At 58.1% G+C, this 20,661-nt stretch overlaps 2 protein-coding genes across 4 annotated transcripts in view; one reads left to right on the forward strand and one right to left on the reverse strand.

Annotated features, from left to right (window-relative positions):
- The window catches only part of TMEM94 (transmembrane protein 94), a 36,490-nt gene extending 31,314 nt beyond the window's left edge, over positions 1 to 5,176 (forward strand). For all 3 annotated transcript variants that reach the window (XM_074160389.1, XM_074160390.1, XM_074160391.1), the window contains exons 24-31: positions 179 to 256; positions 652 to 737; positions 1,138 to 1,219; positions 1,537 to 1,691; positions 2,015 to 2,109; positions 3,301 to 3,394; positions 3,644 to 3,814; positions 4,660 to 5,176. In XM_074160389.1, coding sequence (XP_074016490.1) covers positions 179 to 256; positions 652 to 737; positions 1,138 to 1,219; positions 1,537 to 1,691; positions 2,015 to 2,109; positions 3,301 to 3,394; positions 3,644 to 3,814; positions 4,660 to 4,732 — 834 coding nt within the window. In that variant the 3' untranslated portion in view covers positions 4,733 to 5,176. The remainder of the gene's footprint in view (positions 1 to 178; positions 257 to 651; positions 738 to 1,137; positions 1,220 to 1,536; positions 1,692 to 2,014; positions 2,110 to 3,300; positions 3,395 to 3,643; positions 3,815 to 4,659) is intronic.
- Positions 5,177 to 10,551: 5,375 nt separating this feature from the next.
- CASKIN2 (CASK interacting protein 2) overlaps positions 10,552 to 20,661 on the reverse strand; it is a 29,682-nt gene continuing 19,572 nt past the window's right edge. The window contains exons 3-19 of the mRNA XM_074160388.1: positions 19,060 to 19,157; positions 18,815 to 18,960; positions 18,575 to 18,670; positions 17,600 to 17,730; positions 17,291 to 17,399; positions 17,048 to 17,156; positions 16,640 to 16,734; positions 16,442 to 16,559; positions 16,036 to 16,197; positions 15,482 to 15,606; positions 14,956 to 15,037; positions 14,752 to 14,843; positions 14,438 to 14,548; positions 14,220 to 14,321; positions 13,837 to 13,975; positions 10,906 to 13,495; positions 10,552 to 10,648 (exon numbers count right to left, since the gene is read on the reverse strand). Coding sequence (XP_074016489.1) covers positions 10,552 to 10,648; positions 10,906 to 13,495; positions 13,837 to 13,975; positions 14,220 to 14,321; positions 14,438 to 14,548; positions 14,752 to 14,843; positions 14,956 to 15,037; positions 15,482 to 15,606; positions 16,036 to 16,197; positions 16,442 to 16,559; positions 16,640 to 16,734; positions 17,048 to 17,156; positions 17,291 to 17,399; positions 17,600 to 17,730; positions 18,575 to 18,670; positions 18,815 to 18,960; positions 19,060 to 19,157 — 4,402 coding nt within the window. The remainder of the gene's footprint in view (positions 10,649 to 10,905; positions 13,496 to 13,836; positions 13,976 to 14,219; positions 14,322 to 14,437; positions 14,549 to 14,751; positions 14,844 to 14,955; positions 15,038 to 15,481; positions 15,607 to 16,035; positions 16,198 to 16,441; positions 16,560 to 16,639; positions 16,735 to 17,047; positions 17,157 to 17,290; positions 17,400 to 17,599; positions 17,731 to 18,574; positions 18,671 to 18,814; positions 18,961 to 19,059; positions 19,158 to 20,661) is intronic.

Raw genomic sequence — 20,661 nt, forward strand, 5'->3', positions numbered from 1 at the left:
TCACAACCACTACCTCTAGGCAGGAGGCTTTCCCCTTTTGCTTACAATGTGTCCGGATCCTCTCCCCTCCCACTTCCCCTGCAGGCCACATGTTCTGCCCCTGCCTGCCAGTAATTGCTCTTGGCTGATAACTGCTCCCATCACAGCAAGGGCTCTGAGGGCTTGTGCTTCCTTCCAGGCCAGGCATGCAACGTATGGGATCCGCAAGTGTTTCCTCTTCCTGCTGCAGTGCCAGCTGACCTTGGTTGTCATTCAGGTGAGTCCTGATCTGGCTAGGGACAGCATTTAGCTCAGAGGACAGGAGTCCTGGCACGGGTGTGGGTGGCTGCAGTGGGGAAGCCTTGTGAGAGAGCAAGGTGGCCTTCAGTCAGGTTTACACAGCACGTTTGGGGAAGTTACCAATAGAAACCCTATGATCTCAGACTGTATTTTCCATTCTCCCTGACCCTCTTACAGAAGTTTCTTTTAAACCCCTTTTTCCTTGGAGAAAAGCATCCCCTGCAGCACCTGCCCCAGCAGCCTGGAGGGACTGTGCAGCAGCAGCCTAGTTGCCAGCTCATCCCAGTGTTTTGGGGGAGGACAGTGGCATCTTGGGTAACAAGACTGTCCTAGCACTGCTTACACTCTTCACTCTGGATTGTTCCCATCCAGTTCCTCTCCTGCCTGGTGCAGCTGCCCCCCATCCTCAGTACCACGGACATTGTGTGGCTCTCCTGTTTCTGCTACCCACTGCTCAGGTGAGTCCCTCAGGCAAGGTGGAATTTCCTGCCTCGCACACACAGACCAGTCCCCCAGCCTCACTGTGTCCATGTTAAAAGAAAGCTGACAGCACCCACAGCATGCTAAGAAGGCTGCAAGTATTATTCCAAGCACCTGCTTTGACGAGGTGCTTGCAAACACAGGTAGGAGCATGGGTGGGTTTTTCCCCCATCAGACATTTGGAGGTCACCTCTCTCCCCATCTGCACCTGCCACAAATTACACCTTTTACAGCCCACGCTAAGGCAGTGGCCAGATAAGTACCAATGCTCCAAGCAGTCCGAGGAGGTTATTTGGGTTCAAATGTTAGACACAGATAAAAGAGCAATAGTTCTGGTGCCTGATCTTGTTACTGAGAGACTCACTTACCTTTCTCCAGCATCTCGCTCCTGGGCAAGCCTCCCCACAGCTCCATCATGACCATGGCAACAGGAAAAAACTTGACTTCCATTCCTAAGAAGGTAGGTGGCCCATCAGATTAAAATTGTTCACACATTTTTCTCTTCTACTTTGTCCCAGTGTTGATGCATAGCTGGGGCCCTGGGTCTTCCCAGCTCCCTTGGTGAACTGATCCATGGCATGAGCCATGCTATCCAAAAGCCTGGCATGGACAGGAAGGGAATCCCTTAGTGCCAGCATGCCCACAGGGCAGATCCACAGTGCAATATCCGTACTACAGCTTGTCTTTTGCAGCCACTGATTCCCTGATGGTTCATGCAGGGGAGGTTGGGCCAGTGACATGCCCATGTCATCCCCCTGCCTCTCCCTTTATTCACAGACCCAGCACTACTTCCTCTTCTGCTTCCTGCTGAAATTCAGCCTGACCATCTGCTCCTGCCTCATCTGCTTCGGGTTCACACTGCATGAGTCCTGCAAAGAGGTGAACGCTACCAGCCTCAACCTCACCGCCTGCTCCTCCATCATGCTGCACAGGTGAGGAATGGAGCCTGGCGGACACCCCCCTCGCCCCGCAGGGCCTATTGCTCTTGTGCTTCCCAGGTAGAACTGATTCCCCTCCAACAAGCTTCAGGATCTTGCATGACCCAGCTGTAATGGCTGTACAGAGGGCTGGGTGCTCTCCCTGTAGCCTTGACAACTGCATCTTTGCTCAGTGTTGCTTCCTGGTACTAGGACAGCCTGACTCCAAGCTCACACTTAGCTCTCTCAGCTGTCAGAGGAGGACACGGCCCTGGTGGAAAAGGTCAGACAATAAGTCTCCACTATTGACTTCTTTCCTTTGTACTCTCCTTTACTAGCAATGCTGATGGTGCTCCTGACTGGTTTGGGACGCTTTCCAATGCTCTTCTTGTAGCCCAGAAACTCACAGCTGGCCTGATTGTTTTACACACAGGTAAGTCCCTATTCCCAGACCCCACCATTTCCTACTCTGGGGGGAAAACTTGCATCTTTTGCCTCTTTCTTTGCCCACTATGCCAGAACACAATCTCCCTGGTAGAAGCAGACACTGCAGTGGCCTCTTAGTACAGGCATAAAGCCCCTTGTCTTACTAAACATTGCCCTAACAGATAAAAGGCATCACCTTCAGAGCTGATTCTCTTTCCTACCAGCCTGCTGAAGTGCTGATTCCTTCCCAGCCTCACCAGAAGAGCAGCATCCCTCCTTACCTTACTGCAAATCAGCTAGCAGCATCCTGCAGCTCTCCAAAAACATTCCTGCCTCAAAAGTCCTTGTATGCCTGCTGCCATTTTGTGAAGCACCCCGTCTCCTTCCCCCAAACAGCACTGGTGCAGCTGTGATTACCCTGGAGCTGGAAGCCTTTTTAAGCCTTCTGGAGGGGCGGGGAGCCAGCCCCTGGGTGACCCTCATCACCTGCAAAGGGTTTCCTGACAGAGTAGGTCCAGCTGCTCTCCGACAACCTTAAAGGGTCTCTGCTCCCTTTCCACCCTGTCGTGCTGTGGCTTGGTGCCAGGCAGAGCATTGCATGTTGAGATGTGCAGGGCATCCAGGCCAACAAAACGCTTCCTGATTTGAGAGGCAGCCCTGCTTTGGAGAGACATAGTGTGCGTTACTGTTTTGTGTCCCTCAGACCACCAAGGCCAGGCAGGGGTGCTCTGCCTGGCACCTGGGAAATGCTCTTCTGAAGAGCCCAAGTAAAAGCTGTGCAAATGTCCTGTCCCGTACAGACAGCACTGGGTCTCTTGATAAATATCTTCCTCTGGGCTGGAGCATTCCACTGATGCAGGCCTGTGGTGACCCGGAGACAAGGCCACCACCCCCACAGCTCCCTAGTTCTGGTCCTTTGCCTCATCTGCTTTCGCATGTCAGGCTGTGAACCAGCCTTGGCATCCCCTCAGTGAGTAACCCACCCTGTGCAGTGCTACTGCTGCGCTCCCCCCTCTCCTGCTTATTTGGGGACTTGGAATTGCTGTGGGGAGTCTGGTCTGAAAGGACCTTGAATGAAGACCTGGTTTCAGGGAGATAAAGCCCATATCCCTTTGGAGCAATAGCTGTTGGTGTATATTGTAAAGCGTTGTATCTGCGTGTGATGCTAAATAACCCCCTCTTCCATCTGTCCCCATAGTGTTCATATCCATCACCCACGTCCATCGCACCAAGCCGTTGTGGAAGAAGAGCCCCCTCTCCAACCGGTGGTGGACGCTCACTGTGGCTGTTGTGTGAGTATCCCCAGGCCCTGACGAGCACTTCAAAGTGCTGGAGGAAGGAGGGCTCTAGACCTGCTCCAGCACCAGTTTGCCAGTGCTGAGGAAAAGGATAGTCCAGGGCAATTGTTCTCCACTGCTGAACTGGTGAAGGGTCTCTGTTGTGAACTCAGGAGCGTTAGATCTGGGCCTGGACCCTGATCTGCAGATCCTGGGAAGCTTGTTATCTCTGCTGAGATTTTCTGTGTCTGTTTGTGATCTTAGATTGCTGGGGCAAGTGGCACAGACTGTGCTGGACCTGAAACTCTGGGAGAACCTCAATTCTTCATTGACCTTTAACCACGTTTCCATCTCCCCGGTCTCATGGCTCCTGGGTTTTCTTTCCTTGGTCCTTGTGGTTATCATCAATGAGATCGTCAAGCTGCATGAAATCAGGTATGGGGGTAGCAGAGAAGATGGAGAGAAAGGGCTGAAGCCTCGCTTCAGCCTGGCTTTGAGCTGCAGAAAAATGATGCACAGGGAACAGGGTGGGGAATGAAAAGGAAAAGATGATTCCATTGTGTAAATCACCTGGCTGTTATGTGCAAGCTTGTGTTCCACCTCTCGGGGAGGAAGCACAGGGGAGGAAAGAGGGTCAGGGAAGGGCAGTGGCAGTGATTGGGAGCAGGAAGGGAGACCAAAATTTCCTTATCTCAAACCAATGAGAGGGAGACAGCCAAGGTCTATGAAATACCAGTATGGAATTGGAGAGGGCCGTTCTCTCCATCTCGTCCCATGAGGACAGAGAGGCATTGAATCACAGCAGAGGAAATACGTCTTCACACAGTGCCTGGACTGTGGGACTCATTTTCACGGGAAGCGGCTGAAGCCAAGAATTTGTAGCAGGCAAAGTGACTGGCTGTTCTTAGCACAGGGAGCAGCCGGAGCTGGGAGTTAACGCTAATGAGCATTGATTCAGGAAAGGGGCTGGTGAGGAAAAGCAGTGGGGATTACAGGGAACCCCGATGGAGACAGAGCCACTGTCTCTGTTCCTGGGAAGGATTTCTGGGCCTTTCTCTGCTGTGTCTGGCGACCCTGGAGATGGGACTTGGCTGTGTGGGGTAGAACTGAGACCGTGGGTTGCTCTCTGGATTCGATTCCCCTCCCAGGCTACCACAAGGCCCAGCCCAGGGGCTTCTCTGCCTCTTGGGGCTCTGCAGCTCAGGAAGTGCAGTGGGGCAGCCGTGCTTGCCTTTTTCCTCTTCACATGCTGACTCTCTTCTTTCTTCTGCCCTCTCCAGGGTCCGGGTCCGTTACCAAAAGAGGCAGAAGTTGCAGTTTGAAACAAAGCTGGGGATGAATTCACCGTTTTAAACCCTCCCAGCTCGAGTTCCCTGGAGCCAGGGCCACACAGCTGCATCCTGCGCTGGGAGGGTGGCTGCACCAAAGGCTCGGGGAGTTTTCCCTCACACATGCAAACCAGACAGCCTCCTTGCAAAACTACATTGGCACCTTCCAGGGGTCCCCAGGCAGGGCACTGCTGTCAGGATCCCCCAGCAGGTATGCAGCCCCTCTCCGGCCTGCTAGGGGACTCTCAAGGGAGTCTGCAAGCTCTGGTGGCGGTTCAGGCTGCTTTTCCTTTATTTATTTATTACTAGAGGTTTTCGTTAGTATCATGGTGATGCTGAAATGAAGTGACTCCTTCCCTCTGTGTGAGCAGATGGGTTTCCTGGACCTGGCAGGAGAATCTGGGGCCAGCAGGGGGGACATAGGGTTGCTGAAGCAAGAGATCGCTATTGAAACCCATTTTGTTTTTCCATCTCTGCGTGCTCTCCTGGCTGATGCGTGTGTGCCTGCCTGTACGTGCCCTCACCCACTTCCCTGTGTCCTGGGGGGGGGGGAAGGAGCCATCGCTCCTACAGCTGGGGGTGCCAGGGGGCACTAGAGCTCACATTCCCAAGGGGACACTGTGAAGGGTCCCTGGCAGGGTGGTGGGAAGGCCCCTGCGATGGCCAGGCTGTGCCAGGCCTGCCCTCTAGCGTTGTTGCCGTAGCCATATGCTGGCTGCTGAGTGCTTCAAGAGAAGGGGGTTGAGACAGGGGTTTAAGAAAAGCTGTCCGCATTTGACCCTGGGGATCTGGTGCAGGGGAGGCAGGAGGGCAGCTCTGCCTGCAGGGAGTCAGCACGGCTTAGCTTCCTCCAGCCCTCTTGAACCACCTCTTATCTGCTTTAGCAACCCCCAGAGAGGTTTAGAACTGTTCTCATTTTTGTGATTCGAATTGCCATTCTGCTTCAGTAAAATGCCTGCTTGAGAGGGCCGTAGCTAGAGATATAACCTGAGACCTACCTATCTGGCAGGAGGGGGACATCTTTCCAGGCAGGATATCTGCATCTAGCGGTTGTGACTAACACAGAGCTGGTGGATGGTTCCTTTCCCAAGGCTGGGCTTGTGCTGTATCCAGTACTTGCTCTCCAAAGCACAGGGAAACCGCCTCATCGTGTTTTTCTGTGGCAGTGTTTGGAAGCCTCTCCCCTCCACGCTGCTGCCCTCACATCTGTTCCCTGATGTTCTGGAAGTCTCTTCTTCATTTGACTTCATTGACTGGGGGAAACCTTCCTCTGAGGGCTGCTGCAAACCATGATTTGCCCCAGTTTGTCACACCTGCTCTTGAGCTCTGAACAGACCCTGGCTGTACTGGGAACACTGATGCCCTTGTGGGCTGACAGTCGAGGGCCACAAAGGAGCACACAGGCTTAGCTACTGGAATATTTGCAGCTCATGGAGATGTTGACTCCCTTCCTAGTTCTAAAAATGGGCTAAAGCTGGTAAATCCTGGCCCCGTTTTTGCTCCCGATAGTAACACTACAATATACAGCTGTTATGTTCCCTTCGGTACCTGAGACTAACAAACTGCTGCTGGCTCTTCCCTGGCAGGCAGGGAGCAGGCTGGGAACCCCGAGCTCTGTCCTGCTGCTCCACCGTGTCTTCCTTCCATTTCAGCATAACCAGAGAGCACGCACACTTCTGTGTGTCTCTAAGCAATACCCTTCTCCCTGCTGTGGGTCTGGTGGGAGAGCAAAGTGGGGGTACAGCCAGCCTCTGAGCGCTGGGGACAGGCAGAGGATGCTGGAGGGGGGCAGCTGGGGGTGTTCAAAGGCCTGGACCCTGTTGCTACAGCTGGAGAGCGGATGTTTGGATTCCACGCTGCTGGTGGGGTTGCATGGGACAGGGAGCCGGGAGCTTGCTGGGGAAACGCAGGCTGCTCCCCTGCAGTGCAGCAGCGCCAGCCCGTCCTTGCGCAGGGGCTCTGCTCCCCGTTGCCGGCTGGGCTGGACTCTGCCTTCATTCCTCCCGGGCCCGCAGAGCTGCCTGACTTGGGCAGGACAAGCTGCACCCTTCCCAGTCTCGCTTAGATCACTAAAGGTGAGCTCCAGATCTCCCACCCCCTGGCACCTGAGAAATCAGCTTTTCTTTCTGCTGCCAGTGGCAGGTGGGGGACAGTCTCCTCTGGGGCTGAGCCGAGCCGGAGGCAGAGGCAGCACCGAGCTGCTCCCTGCTATCTATCCCTAATTCCCCCCCAGACCTGAGCTCTCGCCCTGTGCCACTCAACTCTTGTAGGTGAGAAAAGGCAGCAGATACTGGGGCTTCCTGCTGGCAACACCTTCTTCTCGAGGAGGCACCTCCAAGATTTTCTCCTCTGGGTGATCGCAAACCTTTATTTTCCTGCACTCTCCCTCCCCTGGCTAGACTTGGAGGGAGCCGAGGCGTATGAATGCAGCCTTTTGGATGGTCTCGCCAATGTCACCCTTCCCTCAGCCACTGACGTATCCGAGGGTCAGGGTGTGCGGCTTCAGAAAGAAATTTCCTACATCGAGATGTTTTTAAATGGTGTATATTTTATATTAAATTTTTTGGGATGTATGTAAAAATATTTGATTTGTATTAAAACTTGTAAATTGTATAAAAAAAAAAAAAAAAAGCAAGCAACCCAGACCCACACGCATCCAGTGTATGAACGGCAATAAATGATTGTCTTGGATAACACACACAGTGAGAGTGGGAGGGAGTTTGCACCCAGCAAAGCGAGGAGGTAAAAATGTGTCTGGCTGCTCGTGTCCCAGTGTCCGAGTTACCTGGCTCACCTGTTGTAGGCACACAGCCTGGATGCTCCTAGGACCTGGTCCTGGCACTTTTTCCCACTTTCCGCTCATCTTTGGGCAAATCTCTCCAGCTCCGAATGCCTCTTCCTACAGAACAACGGTCCGATTACCTCACGGTGTCCTGGATCCCAGGCACAGCCCACACGGCTGTTCCCCGGCGCTGCTTGGGTGGTGGCACCCTCGGGATGGAAGGTCAGGGCTGAGCTGGAACAGGCACTGCGAGCACTGGAGAAGAGCAGCCTGCAGAGACGAGGAGGCCTGGGTTTCTTGTTCCCAGCAAAGCAGAACCTGGTGTCACTACGGCCACACTCTGGTCACCAGAGAGGATGGAGGAGTGCTGAGCCTGGCAGGCAGGGGTAGCCGTGGCTTCAGAGGTGCCCAGAGCTGGGCACTGGAAGGTCCCCAGCGCTCTCACCACGTTACTGCCATGGTGGTAGGACTCAAAGTGAACATTAACCTGGCTGGAGGCGACAGCAGGACTCTTACCAGGGGAGATTATCTGAGGAAACCCAGATCCTAAGCACTCGAGGGGCAGGATAAAGCTGATCCTCGATGAACTTCAAACAGAGCAGGAGAGGAGCTTGTGCGATTTGACACGAAGGAGACAACCAGGCAAAACTATCAAAAGGGTCAAATATGCCCCACTGTTTAATAGAATTTAGTCTTAATGGATGTTAGTGGAAAACAAAACACATGATTAACACAAACAGAGCAGATGGTTTAAAATCTGTTGTCAGTCTGGTGATTACACGGGCTATTTTTTCCCCTCACTGTCTTGCTGCACGGAGCAGGTGCAGCCGGGGTCAGTTAGTCCCAGTTGCAGTGTACATAACTTACACGCCATACAGTAGCTTCAAAATAGAGATCTAGAGCTTAAAAAATAGGCATTCTTCTGCAAAATCAAATGTTTAATTCCCTTATTGACAACGAGAGCAGCGTGGTGCTGCCCTCAGGTGGCTCAGACAGCGACAGCTCCACCCCAGTGTCCTCTTATCCCTGACCCTAGAGTACAAGGCTTGCAGTTCTGGTTAGTAAATATATATAATAAATCACATTTAAAATATATACATTGGCCTTTAAAAAAAACACAACACATTTACAGTTTATCAACATCGGAAAAAAATAACTGGGCTTCTCCCAGGTTGACTCGTGAGAATAAAAATGAGTTTTAAAAGGTTTCTGCAAACCTTTTGATAAAGTGCCACTGGTTGTAGCTATTTAAAAACAATCGGGTCCACGACGTAGCACTTGCCTGTCAGACACGGTCATTTAAATACACTCAATGTGATGTATAAATCAGAGCAACCAACTGGCCAGGAGAGAAGTTGCCTCAAACTGACCTCAAGTCCCAGCCAACAATATTTTTTAATTTTTTTTTTTTTTTCCCAGGGCTTTTTTGTCTTCGCTTTTCAGCCCAGAAACCAGGCAGGCACCTCCTGCCCGCCCGGCACAACTCCTGAGCGGAGACCCCCGGGAATGTCCAGGCGGGCTCTGCTCGCGGGGGCTGCTCCCCTTCCCGTGCTCGGGGACCAGGGGCTGCACACAGTCCCATTCCGTCACAAACTCCCAAAAGGATTGGGAAGCAACTGCCTTTTCAGCCACCTCTTCTCCCTTCCCAGTTTGTTTTCCGTGTTGGTGATTTTTTTAAAAAGGGGGGGGATATGTGGAATTTTTTTTTTTTTTTCCCCCTTTGTTTGGAATTTTTGTAGCAAATGGCACTTCAGCACAATCTTAGGTTCCCTTCTGGTGCTCTGATGCTTTCATGTGCTTGGCACGCCGAGCGCAAGCCAAGTTCGGGGCTCTTGGACATATTTAGACATGCACTACTAAACAGATCCTGCTCGAGAAATCTGTCTTCCAGCTACGCAGCCGTTCCTACCGCTCGGATGCGAGGAGCTACGGCTGCCGTTCCCCCGCTGCAGCCACGGGGCTGTGACAGCAGCCAGCCTGCGCGCCCAGGAGCCGCTGCCGAGCCGAACGCACCCAGAGCACGCGGGGTCACCGTTCCCGCTGGGATTTAGCGCTGCGAGGAAGCCTCTCCCGGCCGTCCCGAACGCTGCTACTGTCTGATTAACCACGCTCACAGCCCAGTTTGTGCCAGCGGCTTCCCGCAGGGAGGGGGAGTGGGAAAAGGGACCGTTTTCTCCCCTAAAAAGGGATAGGGGAGGAAAAAAAAAATTTAAAAAAAAAGCGCTAACTGCGCTGCTACTTCACCCTGGCAGCACCGGGGCGGCGGTTTGCCGAGGTACGGTGTCGGCAGAGGGCAGCCTCCCATTCAGCAGCACGATCCAGCCAGACTGGCACCATCCTCCTCGCTCTGGGGAAGGGGCTGGGAGCCCTCCATGTCCGGCAGGGCCGTGGTGGAGCATCCGCCGCTTCGCAGGCTGTGCCAGCCCGGTCTCGAGGGGTTTGTGCGTCCCACCGGAGGGATTTCGATCCGCTTGGATTACACGCTGCCTGACGCTGACGCGTTTGGAAAAGCAACAAATAAAGCAGAAAGGTTCCTTCTCGCTCCGCAAGCTGCCAAATTGCGACAAGCCCTGTCTTCTTTTAGCTGCTGTCAGGCCTTGCCGGGGCTGGGATCTGCTCAGTAAATAGCCGGCTCGGTGGCGGCTGCCCGGGGAGGTCTCTCCTTTGACACATTGTTGGCAGGGGATAAATAATAAGAGGCAGGACTCAGCAATGCAGCGGGGAAAGAGAAAGGTCCCTTGTGGAGGCTCCTCGGCTCTGTGCAAGGGAGCGAGGGCTTCTCCCTGGCCTCCAGGACCGCATGCGCGGCCCCTCTGGGCTCTCCTCCCGCTGCCAGTCTGGTGGGAAATGCCTGACCCCCTCGGAAACCGGCCGGCGGCTGCACTGGCACGTGTGATACGGAGCCAGGGGCGAGCAAGGAGGGGCAGCTGCGTTCCCAGCCGCAGCGCAAAGTGCTGGAGAGACCCGGAGGCACCGCTCGGTGCCGGATCCGCTCTCCCCCCCATCACGAGGGGCACTGGTGGAGGCAGCCGGAGGCGGGGAGGGGAAGGAGGGAGCGAGCCTCAGTCCAGCATCGCGTCCAGCTGGTCAGCCAGGTCGTCAAACATGTTGCTGATGTCTTCCAGGATGTTCTTGGCTGAGTGCACGGCCCCCGGGTGGCTGGGGAGGAAAGGGAGAGAGTCAGAACACCAACCCAACGGCTTCAGGTGCTGATGGGGTAGGGTTGGCCAGGCTGGACCTGACCATCTTGGTGGCAGCCGGAGCTCAGCACGCGGCTGGGCTTGAGGATGTGTGACCTGGTGTAGCGTTAAGCGTGTGCCCACACACAGCCCTTCGCCTGTCCTCGCGGGGGGCTTCCCAATTCCTCCTCGAGGGGCCCAACCCCAGTGTTTCCCTCACCCCCAGCGCTGCCTCACCTCTCCGCCTCCTCCACCGTGATCTTCTTCTCGGCTGCCTGCAGCGTGGCGGCCAGGCTGGAGTTGGTCTTCTCCAGCCGCTGCTGGGCCAGGGTGGCCCCCGGGGCGGCTGCCAAAGGCTTTGCTGACACCTTGCTGCCCACCTCCAGTGTCAGTGAGCTGGGACCGGCCAGGGACCCGATCACATCTGGCACAGCCTCAGTGGCCGCCCAGGGAGCGACGGTGTGACGGGAAGGCTGCAGGACCTGCTGGTAGATGGTCTTGGGCCCAGAGAAGACCAACTTGGTGGACGCCACGGAAGTGTGCTTGGCAGGGACATCTACAAAGGAAGGGATGTGGTGGCACATGTCCTCCTCACCTCCTGTACCAACCCAAGAGGGAGCCTCAGGCCCTACCGCTGCCTCAGACACCCCACAAGCCCACGTACCTGGAGCGGGCGTCCTCACCACGGCGGTTCCCAGCAGCTCCGTGGGGCTAGGGGCTTTGGTGGGGCTTGGTGCCTTCTTGATCCCCTTCTCCAGCGACAAGATGCTTTTCTCTATCTCAGCAATCCTGAACTCCACGCTATCGTCGTCAAAGGCATCCCCGGCCAGCCCAGCCCGTGGCGCCGATGCCGGCCCCGCGATGCTCACTGCCTGGGCCTGGGCGTACTGGGGCGCAGGGCTGGCCCCCCCCTCAGCCTGCCCCGCCATGCTGAACGCCTTCAGCACCGCCTGCAGCGGCTCCCGCTCCCTGAAGCGCGGCCGGCGCTTCACCGTGTCTGACTCGGTGAGGTTGAACTCCAGCACCGGCGGCTCCTTGGTGGCAGTGGGTGCTGCCGGCTCTTTCCCAACAGAGCAGGGGGGCTCCGCTGGCTGGGAACCGGGCTCTGTGTCCGGTGCGGCCGCCTCGGCCTTGGGGTGCCCGGTGGGCTTTGGCCGCTGTTTGATGGTTAAGTTGCCTTCTTCTGCAAAGGGGATGCACTCGCTGGAGCTGTTCTGGGAGGATGAGGAGGAGACCCCCGGCTTGGCCTCCTCCTCTGTGTCCGAGCAGGCATCCTCCCGCCCGCCCTGCGCATCCACCTCTGTCATGGGAGCACTGGGCTCACTGAATGTCCGTCTCCGTGGCTTGCTGCTCTCAAAGGGGTCCCTGCCGGCATCGGGCAGCGTGGCGCTGCTGGTGTCACCGCCATTGTAGGACTCATTGTCCACATCTGCCCTGGAGAGATTGTCCTGAGCCACGTGCAGTGGTTTTGGGGCCAGGAGGGGCTTGGGCGGACTCGCCCCCGGTGTCCCCTCCAGCGCAGCCGCCAGGCTCTTCACTGTCCTGCCGTGACCGGCATCACTGGGGCTGGCACCCCCATCGGCCACGTCCTGGGGTGCTGCGGGCTGCCGCTCGGGGTCGGGGGGTTGCTCACCATCTGCCTCGGCAGTGAGGGCACTGGAGACGGAGCTGAGGCGCTTGGGAGGCGGCGGTGGAGGGCCCTTGCGCTTGGCCCGGATGGCAAAGGACTGGCTGCGGGTCACCTTGGCATCCGTCTGCAGACAGGCCCGTGGCATCTGGCTGCGGCCCGGCCGCCGTGTCAGGGTGGCGTAGGAGCCCAGGGTGCTGGTGGGCGCCCCCTCCTCCTCCTCGTGCTCCCCGTCCGACAGCGCGTAGCGGTTCAGGCTGTGCGAACGCTTCTTATACTTGAAGCCTTCACCCCCGTTGTGCTGCTCCCCAGCCTGCCAGGCGCCCGGGGCCACCCCAGCCGTGGGCGGCATGGCGGGGGGCTCTGCAGGGCCGCACTGGCTGTGCAGGTAGGAGAAGGCTTTTTGGGCCGACGACTGCAGGCTGCTCTTCTGCCCAGAGGAGATGGAGGGGTATGGGTGTGCCAGGGTCTTGGGCTGCTCCGCTCCCAGGAGGGAAGGGACCGTCGGGGATTTCAAGGAGACGTGTGGGTACATGAAGACATATGGGGCCGTCCCTTTGCTGGGGGTCTGTGGAGGAGTACAGGGGGTGACTGCTGGTGTCCCAGCACCTTTCTGAGCCACCGGCCGGGTGTACTGATCCGTGCCTTCGGGCAGGTTCCTCTCCTTGAGAGGGCTGCCCCCGCCGCCGTTGGCATAGCCGTTCAGCCCCTCGGGGGAGACGAGCTTCCCGTAGGGCTCGGGACTGGGCCGTCCCGGCAGGCTGGCCGGGCTCTCCTTGCTGCGTGGTGGCGCGCAGGACTGCCCGCTGCTGCTGCTGCTCTCCCCGCTGCCCAGGCTCTCCTGCGAGGGGCTGGAGAGGTGCCGGGACAGCACGTTGTCCTGCGAGTGCCCCGAGCCCCGGGATCGCACCCCGATGCTCTCCTGGCTCCGTGACATTCCCTGGCTGCTCTTGATGCCGAGCGTCTCATGGCAGCTGTTGGACATGGCTGTCTGGAGCTCGTAGCTGAGCTCACTGTCCTGGAAAGTTGTCATTTTGGGGGTGTGCGGGGACTGGCACTCCCCATTTTCCAGCGACTCGATGGTGACAATATCCAGGGCACCAGGAACTTTGCGTCTTGCCAGAGTTGCTTCTGCTTGGTTGAGGCTTTTGCGGAGGTCTCTGAGCTTCTTCACAGCCAACATGATCTTCTTCTGGTGGCCTGCAGGAAGGTTACAACAGGAAAGGGGCGTTAGGGCGGCTCTGGCCCCAAGGCCTTTGTTTCCTGGCCAAGAAGAGTCATGGTCACGTCACCAGCCAGGGCAAAGGCCTCCAGGTTATCCAAACCCTGCCTATGGGAGGAGACAAACTACGGCCGGCATCCACCTGGCTCAGCCCGGCTCCAGCCTGCCAAGGGGAGTCCTTAGGGACAGCCACGAACTGCCCTTTCCGGGTGCTCCGGACATGCCTGCACCTCCCAGCCTGAGGGAGAATGGGGCGGGGGGGACTTGGGTGGGAAACTTGGCTGCCCTGGGCCACCACAGCACGGTGACAGGGACTCACCCAGCTTGTTGATGCCGATCTCTTGCAGATCCTCCCAAGTCAGGTCCGTCACGATGGTGATGGAGTCGTAGCCGTTGTTGACCAGCTTTTTGTGGTACTGAGGCAACCCGATGGCACTGAGCCAGTCCATCAAGTCAGCCTGGGAAGGGCACGGAGATGCTGCCATGAGCATCGAGGCATGGGCAGCACCTTCATCCATCCCCTCCCTGCCCATGGCCAGGAGACTGCATTTTCGGGGTCTCTCTGACTGCATTAACACAGGCTGTTGCAGCACATATTTAATTACAGAGACTGCTCCTGTCCTGTCCTGGGGTAAGGGAGCTCTGAGAAAAGATATGGGGAAAAGAAGGTGCCAGACCAAAGGCTGGGTGGCAGGGACTCACCGGGATGTAGTTGGGCAGCCACTCGGCGATGCTGAGCTGCCCGATCTCGGTGGAGATCTTTTTCCTGTGGCCCGGCTTGGTCACGCCGATGGCTGTCAGATCCTAACACAAGCAGAGTGGGGCTGTGGTCAGCAGTGGCTTGGGGAACAGGGGGCAGCAGGTACCCACTGCCAGCAGCTCGGGGGGTGCTGCCCGGCGTGGGGAAGGACCTGCCTTACCTCCGGGGTCATGCGGCTGATGGTGGGGACGTCGTAGCCTGCGTTGAGGAAGTTGGCGGTGTACGACTCCAGCTGGAACTCACTCAGCCAGTTGTAAATGGCTTCTGCGTCCTGGGGAAAGGACAGTGGCTGCACGGGCTGGAAAGACCTGGTTGCTCCAGGCAAGATGACAGGATCTCCTTGGGCAAGACCCACCTGTCCCCACTGTCCTCAAGACCCAGTCCCCTATGTCCTCCATGCACTGAGAGCTGGGCTGAGAGCCCCGAATGTGACCCTCTCACCCAGCACACCAGGTCCCCACTTGGCCCAGTTACCTTGCCCTCGAGGAGCTGCTCAGGCCGCAAGAACTGGTGGAAGACCCTGTCTCCAGGGGGGCAGCCGCCTGGGGTCTGGTGGCTCTGTGGCCCTGGCAGAGGAGAGAGGAGAACTGTCACGGGGGCACTTGAGCAGTGAGCAGCCCCCAGTGCCCAGGGGTGACAGCTGTCCCCAAGGCCCCATGGCATTGGGACATCCCTCACCTGCTGGGGAGGTCAACTGCCCATTGCGTGGCTCTGATCCCAAAAGGTGTTGCTGGAGGTCATCACCGGCGGAGGGCAGTGGCTGGGGGAGAGGAGGAGTGAATGGAGGAAGAATCCCCCTCAGAGACAAGCCCTGTTGTACTCCCAGGAGCAGAGTTGGGGTCCCCATGCTGGACTGCTGGGCACAGCTTCACCCAGCGAAGGTCTGGCCCCTAGCAAGAGATCTGGGCAGGATTTGGCCCAGGGCCCTTTTTCTCCTCTCAGATGACACAGGACACAGCAGGGATGCTGCATGGTACCAACCACAGCCTCCAACTCCACTCAAAAAGGCCAGCTGTGCTATGGGGGGGCAACTGGGGACCCCCCAGGAGCATCTCTCTGCTGAGTCCTCGCAGCAGACAGGTGTTTGGTGGAGGATTCTCAGCTCCCGCAGCCCCTCGTTCGCTAGGGAAGGTGCTGGGGCTCCATCTCCAGCCTGATCCAGGCCTTGGGGAGCAGCACGGGGGGAGCAGGGGCTGGTGCCTACCCTGGCGTTCTCGATGAGGATGCTGGTGCTCTGCCCGTTGGTGCCCTCGGTGCTCTGGCCGCTGCCAGCACTGCGGATGCTGCCGATGCTGCCCTCGCTGCCCACGCTGTTCCTGTCTCCTGCTGCTTGGGGCAGGCAGGGAGCCCATCAGCAGCGCCCCGGCATTGGGGCTCACACAGGGCACAGAGGTCCCCGGCAGGGACCCATGTGCCAACACAGTGATGCCAGTAAAAACCAGCCTCCCACAAGATCCCTCCGGCTACAGATGTTACATCGGTCCCTCCCGCCTCCTGGCACACACAGAACAGACAGGGTGACCTGGGCTGGCAAGGGAGGCATGAAGGGGACATGGGGACATGGCCTGGCCAAGGACATGGAGAAGGAAGGGGCTGCTCTATGGGCTCCCCTAAACTCCCTTTCCCTCTTGTCTGGCTGTTTCCCCTCCCCTGGCCAGGAGGTGGAAGGAGAGTCTCCCCCTGTGTCCCCCTGCATGGGCAGGGCTGGGGACAGGGGAAGGTCCCCAGCCCCTCTCCCTCCCCAGCTGTACCCCTGACCTGAGCTGTCAGGGCCTGGGGCCGTCCGGGTTAGGGTGACGCTCGGGGCTGCCTGGTGAGGACACTCGTCAGGGAGGTGCTGCAGCCCGCCGGGGGGGACCGGGAGGGCCCCGGGGGGACCCTGGCGCTGGTGCGCGGGCGCCACGCGGGGGACAACCATGCCTGCATTCAAAGACAAAACACGCGTGGTCAGAGCTCGTGCCGGAGGCAGGGCAGGGGGGATATCTGAGCCTCAGCCCCCAAATTACCACCCCACCAATGGCACAACCCCCTGTGTCCACCCGAGTCCTTCTCTTCCCCCCTAGCTAGCCAGGGCTGCGGGGACCTGTTCTACAGGAGATGCTGGGAAGGCTGGGATGGTTTCACACAGGGGATTGTTCCCAGCATGCCCAGCACGGCCACTGACCTGTTCGCTTACTGATGACTTCAGCAATGGAGGGGGGGAAGTATCCGACCCGATCGGTGCCTTTTTGAGCGTCGTGGATGTGCCCCTTCCATCGCCCATCCGGGTGCTGCTCCAGGACCTGACACGGGATGAGAGGGATGGGGTTGGTACCTGGGGCCATGGTGGGGAAGGGGGGTGGGGAGCGGGGAGCAGCCTCACCGTGATGACGTCTCCTGCCCGGACATTGAGAGCAGTCGGGTCATGGAGGTTCCAAAAATCCTTCAAAGCTCGGACCTTCAGGATTCCTGATGCCTCTGAAGACAAGGGATGGAGGGAAGAAAGAAGGTGCCAGAGCACAGGGGGAAAGAGAGCAGTTCAGGGAAGGTGAAGAGAGAAAACAAGAGTGAGGAGAGGGGAGAAGAGAACATTAACATTGCAGGAAGGACTCAATCGTTGGACATTGCCTGCATGGAGGATGGGGGCATGCCTGATGGGACTGGGATGCTGATGCTCACAGCCAGGAGGAGGCCATTCAGGAGGTGTACTGGGAGCCTCAGGGAGGTCCCATGGGGAAGAAGCCCCTCTCAGTGCCAGGCAGCACCCAGCTCTGCACTGGCCCCACCTCACCTCTCAGCAGCTGCTTGATGTCCTTGCTGGCGTGTGAGGTGGTGAACTGGTTCACGATGTCCAGGGCTGTCTGGTTGTAGGTGTTCCTGATGTTCACATCGACGCCGCCCTGCCCGGGAGGGGACATGGTCAGGGCCAAACTGCCACCGGATCCGCAGAGGACAGAGGGACTGAGGGGAAGGGGGTGATGGCCAACCCCCAGGGGCTTGTCCCCCTGTGCAGCCCTGTCCCCACCACACTCACCTCCAGCAGCAACCGCACCACCTCTGTTTTGCCATAGAGCGCAGCCTCGTGCAGGGCCGTGCCCGTCTTCGTCTGCTTGTTGATCTCGATCCCAGCTTTCAGCAGCTGCCTGGTAGGAAGGAGAGAGAGGCATGAACGGCTGGACACAGACATCGGGAACAGGTGATGGGCTGCTTTGTGACAGGAAAGGGACAACCCCCTGCACCACTGAGGCTTTGGGAATAAGCGAGGTGCGTCTGGGAGGAAGCGGGACTGAATACGATGGGTTTTTTCGGGATGGAGCAGTGTCCCGGCCTGGCGGGGGGTTACCTGATGATCTCCTTGTGCCCGTTCTTGGCTGCCAGGTGCAGCGGGGTGGTGTAGTTGGGGTCAGTGGAGTCCTTGGACTGTCCCTCCAGGAGGGCGACGCACAGATGGCTGTTCAGCAGCAGCTGGGCCACCTGCACAGGGCACAGGGGTGAGCGGCGGGGTGCAGGTACCCCAGCCTCAGGGCTGGCTCTCTGTTCCTCATCCTACCACTCCCCCCCATCCACAGCTGCAGGGCTCGGCCGGAGCCGGACGGTGCTTGGCACGGCCACACTGTCGTGAGGGGCCATAAAAGGTCACAACAGCCAAAAATAGTCTTCCCATAATCAGGCTTTTCAGACCAAGCCCTAAAAAACTCCAGTCTCTCCAAGCCCAGAGTGACTCTCAGCATCTCAGGGCAGCCCAGAGGCACAGAGGAGTTATTTTTACTGCCCTGTTTATAGCTGCAGACATTACAGATACTCCAAAAATGGAAATATCCCCCTGGTCCCCCCCCCTGTGGGGCACAGGACGGTCTGGCTGGCCACACTCCAGCCCTGTGGTGCAGTACTGGCTGGGCTGGGGTCTCCCGGGGCACAGAGTGTCCCCATCCCTATGAACCATGCCGGGGACCTCAAGCACCCGAGCAGGGCTGGGCACTCGGGGCTTGTGGGGATTAGCCAGCTCAGCCTATCTGTGCTTAAATGGGAGCAAAGCTCGGGTGGGTGGGGGGAGGCTGCAGGGAACTGGGAGCGAGGACTTCTGGTTTCTCTCCCAGCCCTGCCACGAGGTCAGGAGCAAACCTTGCAGCTCCCAGGTTCAGGATCCAGCCTTGCCCGGCAGTGGGAGGAGGCAGGTGCTGCCTGACAGGCTCTGGGGCTCGGGCAGAGGGAGAATGGTCGCAGCCAGACCCAGTGCTTTGCTCCCAGAGGAACCAGCCGGCTCCAGAGCCGCCCCTGGAGAAATGCCCGGTGCAGGGCAGAGCCCTGCAGGACTCACCTTCAGCCGCCCGAACTCGCAGGCCAAGTCCAGGGGGGTTTTCTTCGCCTTGTTGATGAGGCAGGGGTTGGACTGGTGCTGGAGCAGCATCTCCGACTGCGGGGGAGCAATGTAGTACAGAAGCTCAGCATCATCCCGTACCCCGGCCTCCCTCCCGCCCAGCACGATGGGGTTTGTCCCCCCACTCATTCCCAGAGAGACCTGTGGTGGGTGCGTGGGTGTCTCTGGGCTCTCACTTACCACCTCGTAGTGGCCGTACTGCGCCGAGAGGTGCAGCGGGATCTGCCCGTCAAGCGAGGCCATGTTGACGGAGGCAGCGGCACGCAGCAGCACCCGCACCGGCTCCACGCGTCCCTGCCAGGCTGCGTAGTGCAAGGGGCGCATCCCTGTGGGGGAATGGGGCTCAGCAGGGCTGGATGAGGCCCCTGGCCTCGCTCGGAGGGCTGAGCCAGCTGCCAGGGCCGTGCTGGGGGGTCACCCCTTACCATTGCTGTCCTTGATGTCAACGGTGGCCTGTGCCTCCAGCAGCAGCGAGATGAGGTCCAGGCTGCCGCCCAAGGCCGCGTGGTGCAGTGCTGAGAACCTGCGAGAGAAGGCAGGGCTCAGCCCAGCCCTGGTCCCTGCCACCCTGTCCCTACAGCCCCTGCCTGCACAGGGACACGGGCCAAAGGCCGGGACAGTCACCGTTTGTTCATGGCTACATTCTTCCTGATTCCCCGCTCCCAGTGCCTCAGTTTCCCCACAGCGAAGCAAAGATAAATCCCTCCAGGCTGTCCATGCCCCAGGGCCCAGTGAGGGATGCAGGGACCCTGTGCACCCCCTGAGACCCCGGCAACAGGGGTCCCTCACCCCCCTGCTGTGCATGGGGACAAGGGATGGAGAGAGATGCATCTCCCCTCTCCACAGTGCAGCCAAGCAGCCCAAAGCCGTGCTGCTCACAGCATCCTGCAAACACACCAGCCCTGTGGCTACTCCTGGCCCCTCCGCCAGCCACCCCCTCCCCATGCCAGCAGGGATGCCGGGAGCCCACGGCACAGCGTGGGAGGCCGCCGGTAATGAAAGAGCCCTGTGTCTCGGGGCTGTGAAAGGGGCCTGTCTGCCCGGCGCTCCCCCCGTGCTGTCATGTGAAGGGCCATGGCCAAGGAAGGAGACCCTGCACCACTGGGGATTAGCCCATGTGCCGCTCCAAGGGGTGTGGGGGGCTCCAGACGGTGCCAGCCCGGGGCTCCAATGGGCTCAGCAGTGTCCCAGCCCTGTGCTGGGGATGCAGCCCAGCTGGCACGGCTCTCCTCCCCACCCGTGGTCCCAGGACACCCCCAGATCCCTGCACAGGGTCGCATAGGAGGGACCTCCTGTGTCCCTGAGCTCGTGTCAAAACCTCTGCCTCGAAGCAAGAATGTGGGAGGTACAAAATCCCCCTAGAGCCAACCCTGTGGGATCCCTGTGGGGCCAGCTCTGCCCTGGGGGCACCTGCACAAACCCACGCTCGCCCCATCATCTCCAAGCCGTGAGTAAGGCGTTGCCTCACCGAGGTCCCTGCCAGCAGCATGGGTCTCCCAGCAGGTCTCACCTCCCCACCATCCCCTTCCTGCACCTCAGTGAGACCCAAAACACCACCTGCACTGTTAATACCCCAAATGCTGGGGGTTAATAGCCCCCTCACGTGGTCCTCTGAGGGGGAACAGACCCTTTACTCTCCTTCCCATCAGCAGCCCTCCTGGAGCTGCTAGAGCACAAGCCCTGTGCCTTATCAGAATCAGATCATTGCTTCTATTATTACATTTTTTTTCTATTAAGCTCCATCTGCACAGTATTATTTTAAGACAGAGCCATCCTGCACATTTTCAACCCCCCACTGGCCTGTTAGGACTCATCACGGACACCTCCTCCTACAGAGTCCTCAGAAAGAAAACATGTAGAAATTAGGTACAACAACAGTACATAAAACAATGCTAATAACTCGCAGGTCAGAGTTAATTCAATAAGAATAACATGCTTATTTATTTTATGGGTCTTTGTGGTTTCTTCAACTCTCAGTACCCAGCTTATTAAGTGCTTGGATTTTGGGAGTGATGAGCTACACAAAT

Source organism: Numenius arquata, chromosome 17 (genome assembly GCF_964106895.1).
Source record: "Numenius arquata chromosome 17, bNumArq3.hap1.1, whole genome shotgun sequence".
NCBI lineage: Eukaryota > Metazoa > Chordata > Aves > Charadriiformes > Scolopacidae > Numenius > Numenius arquata.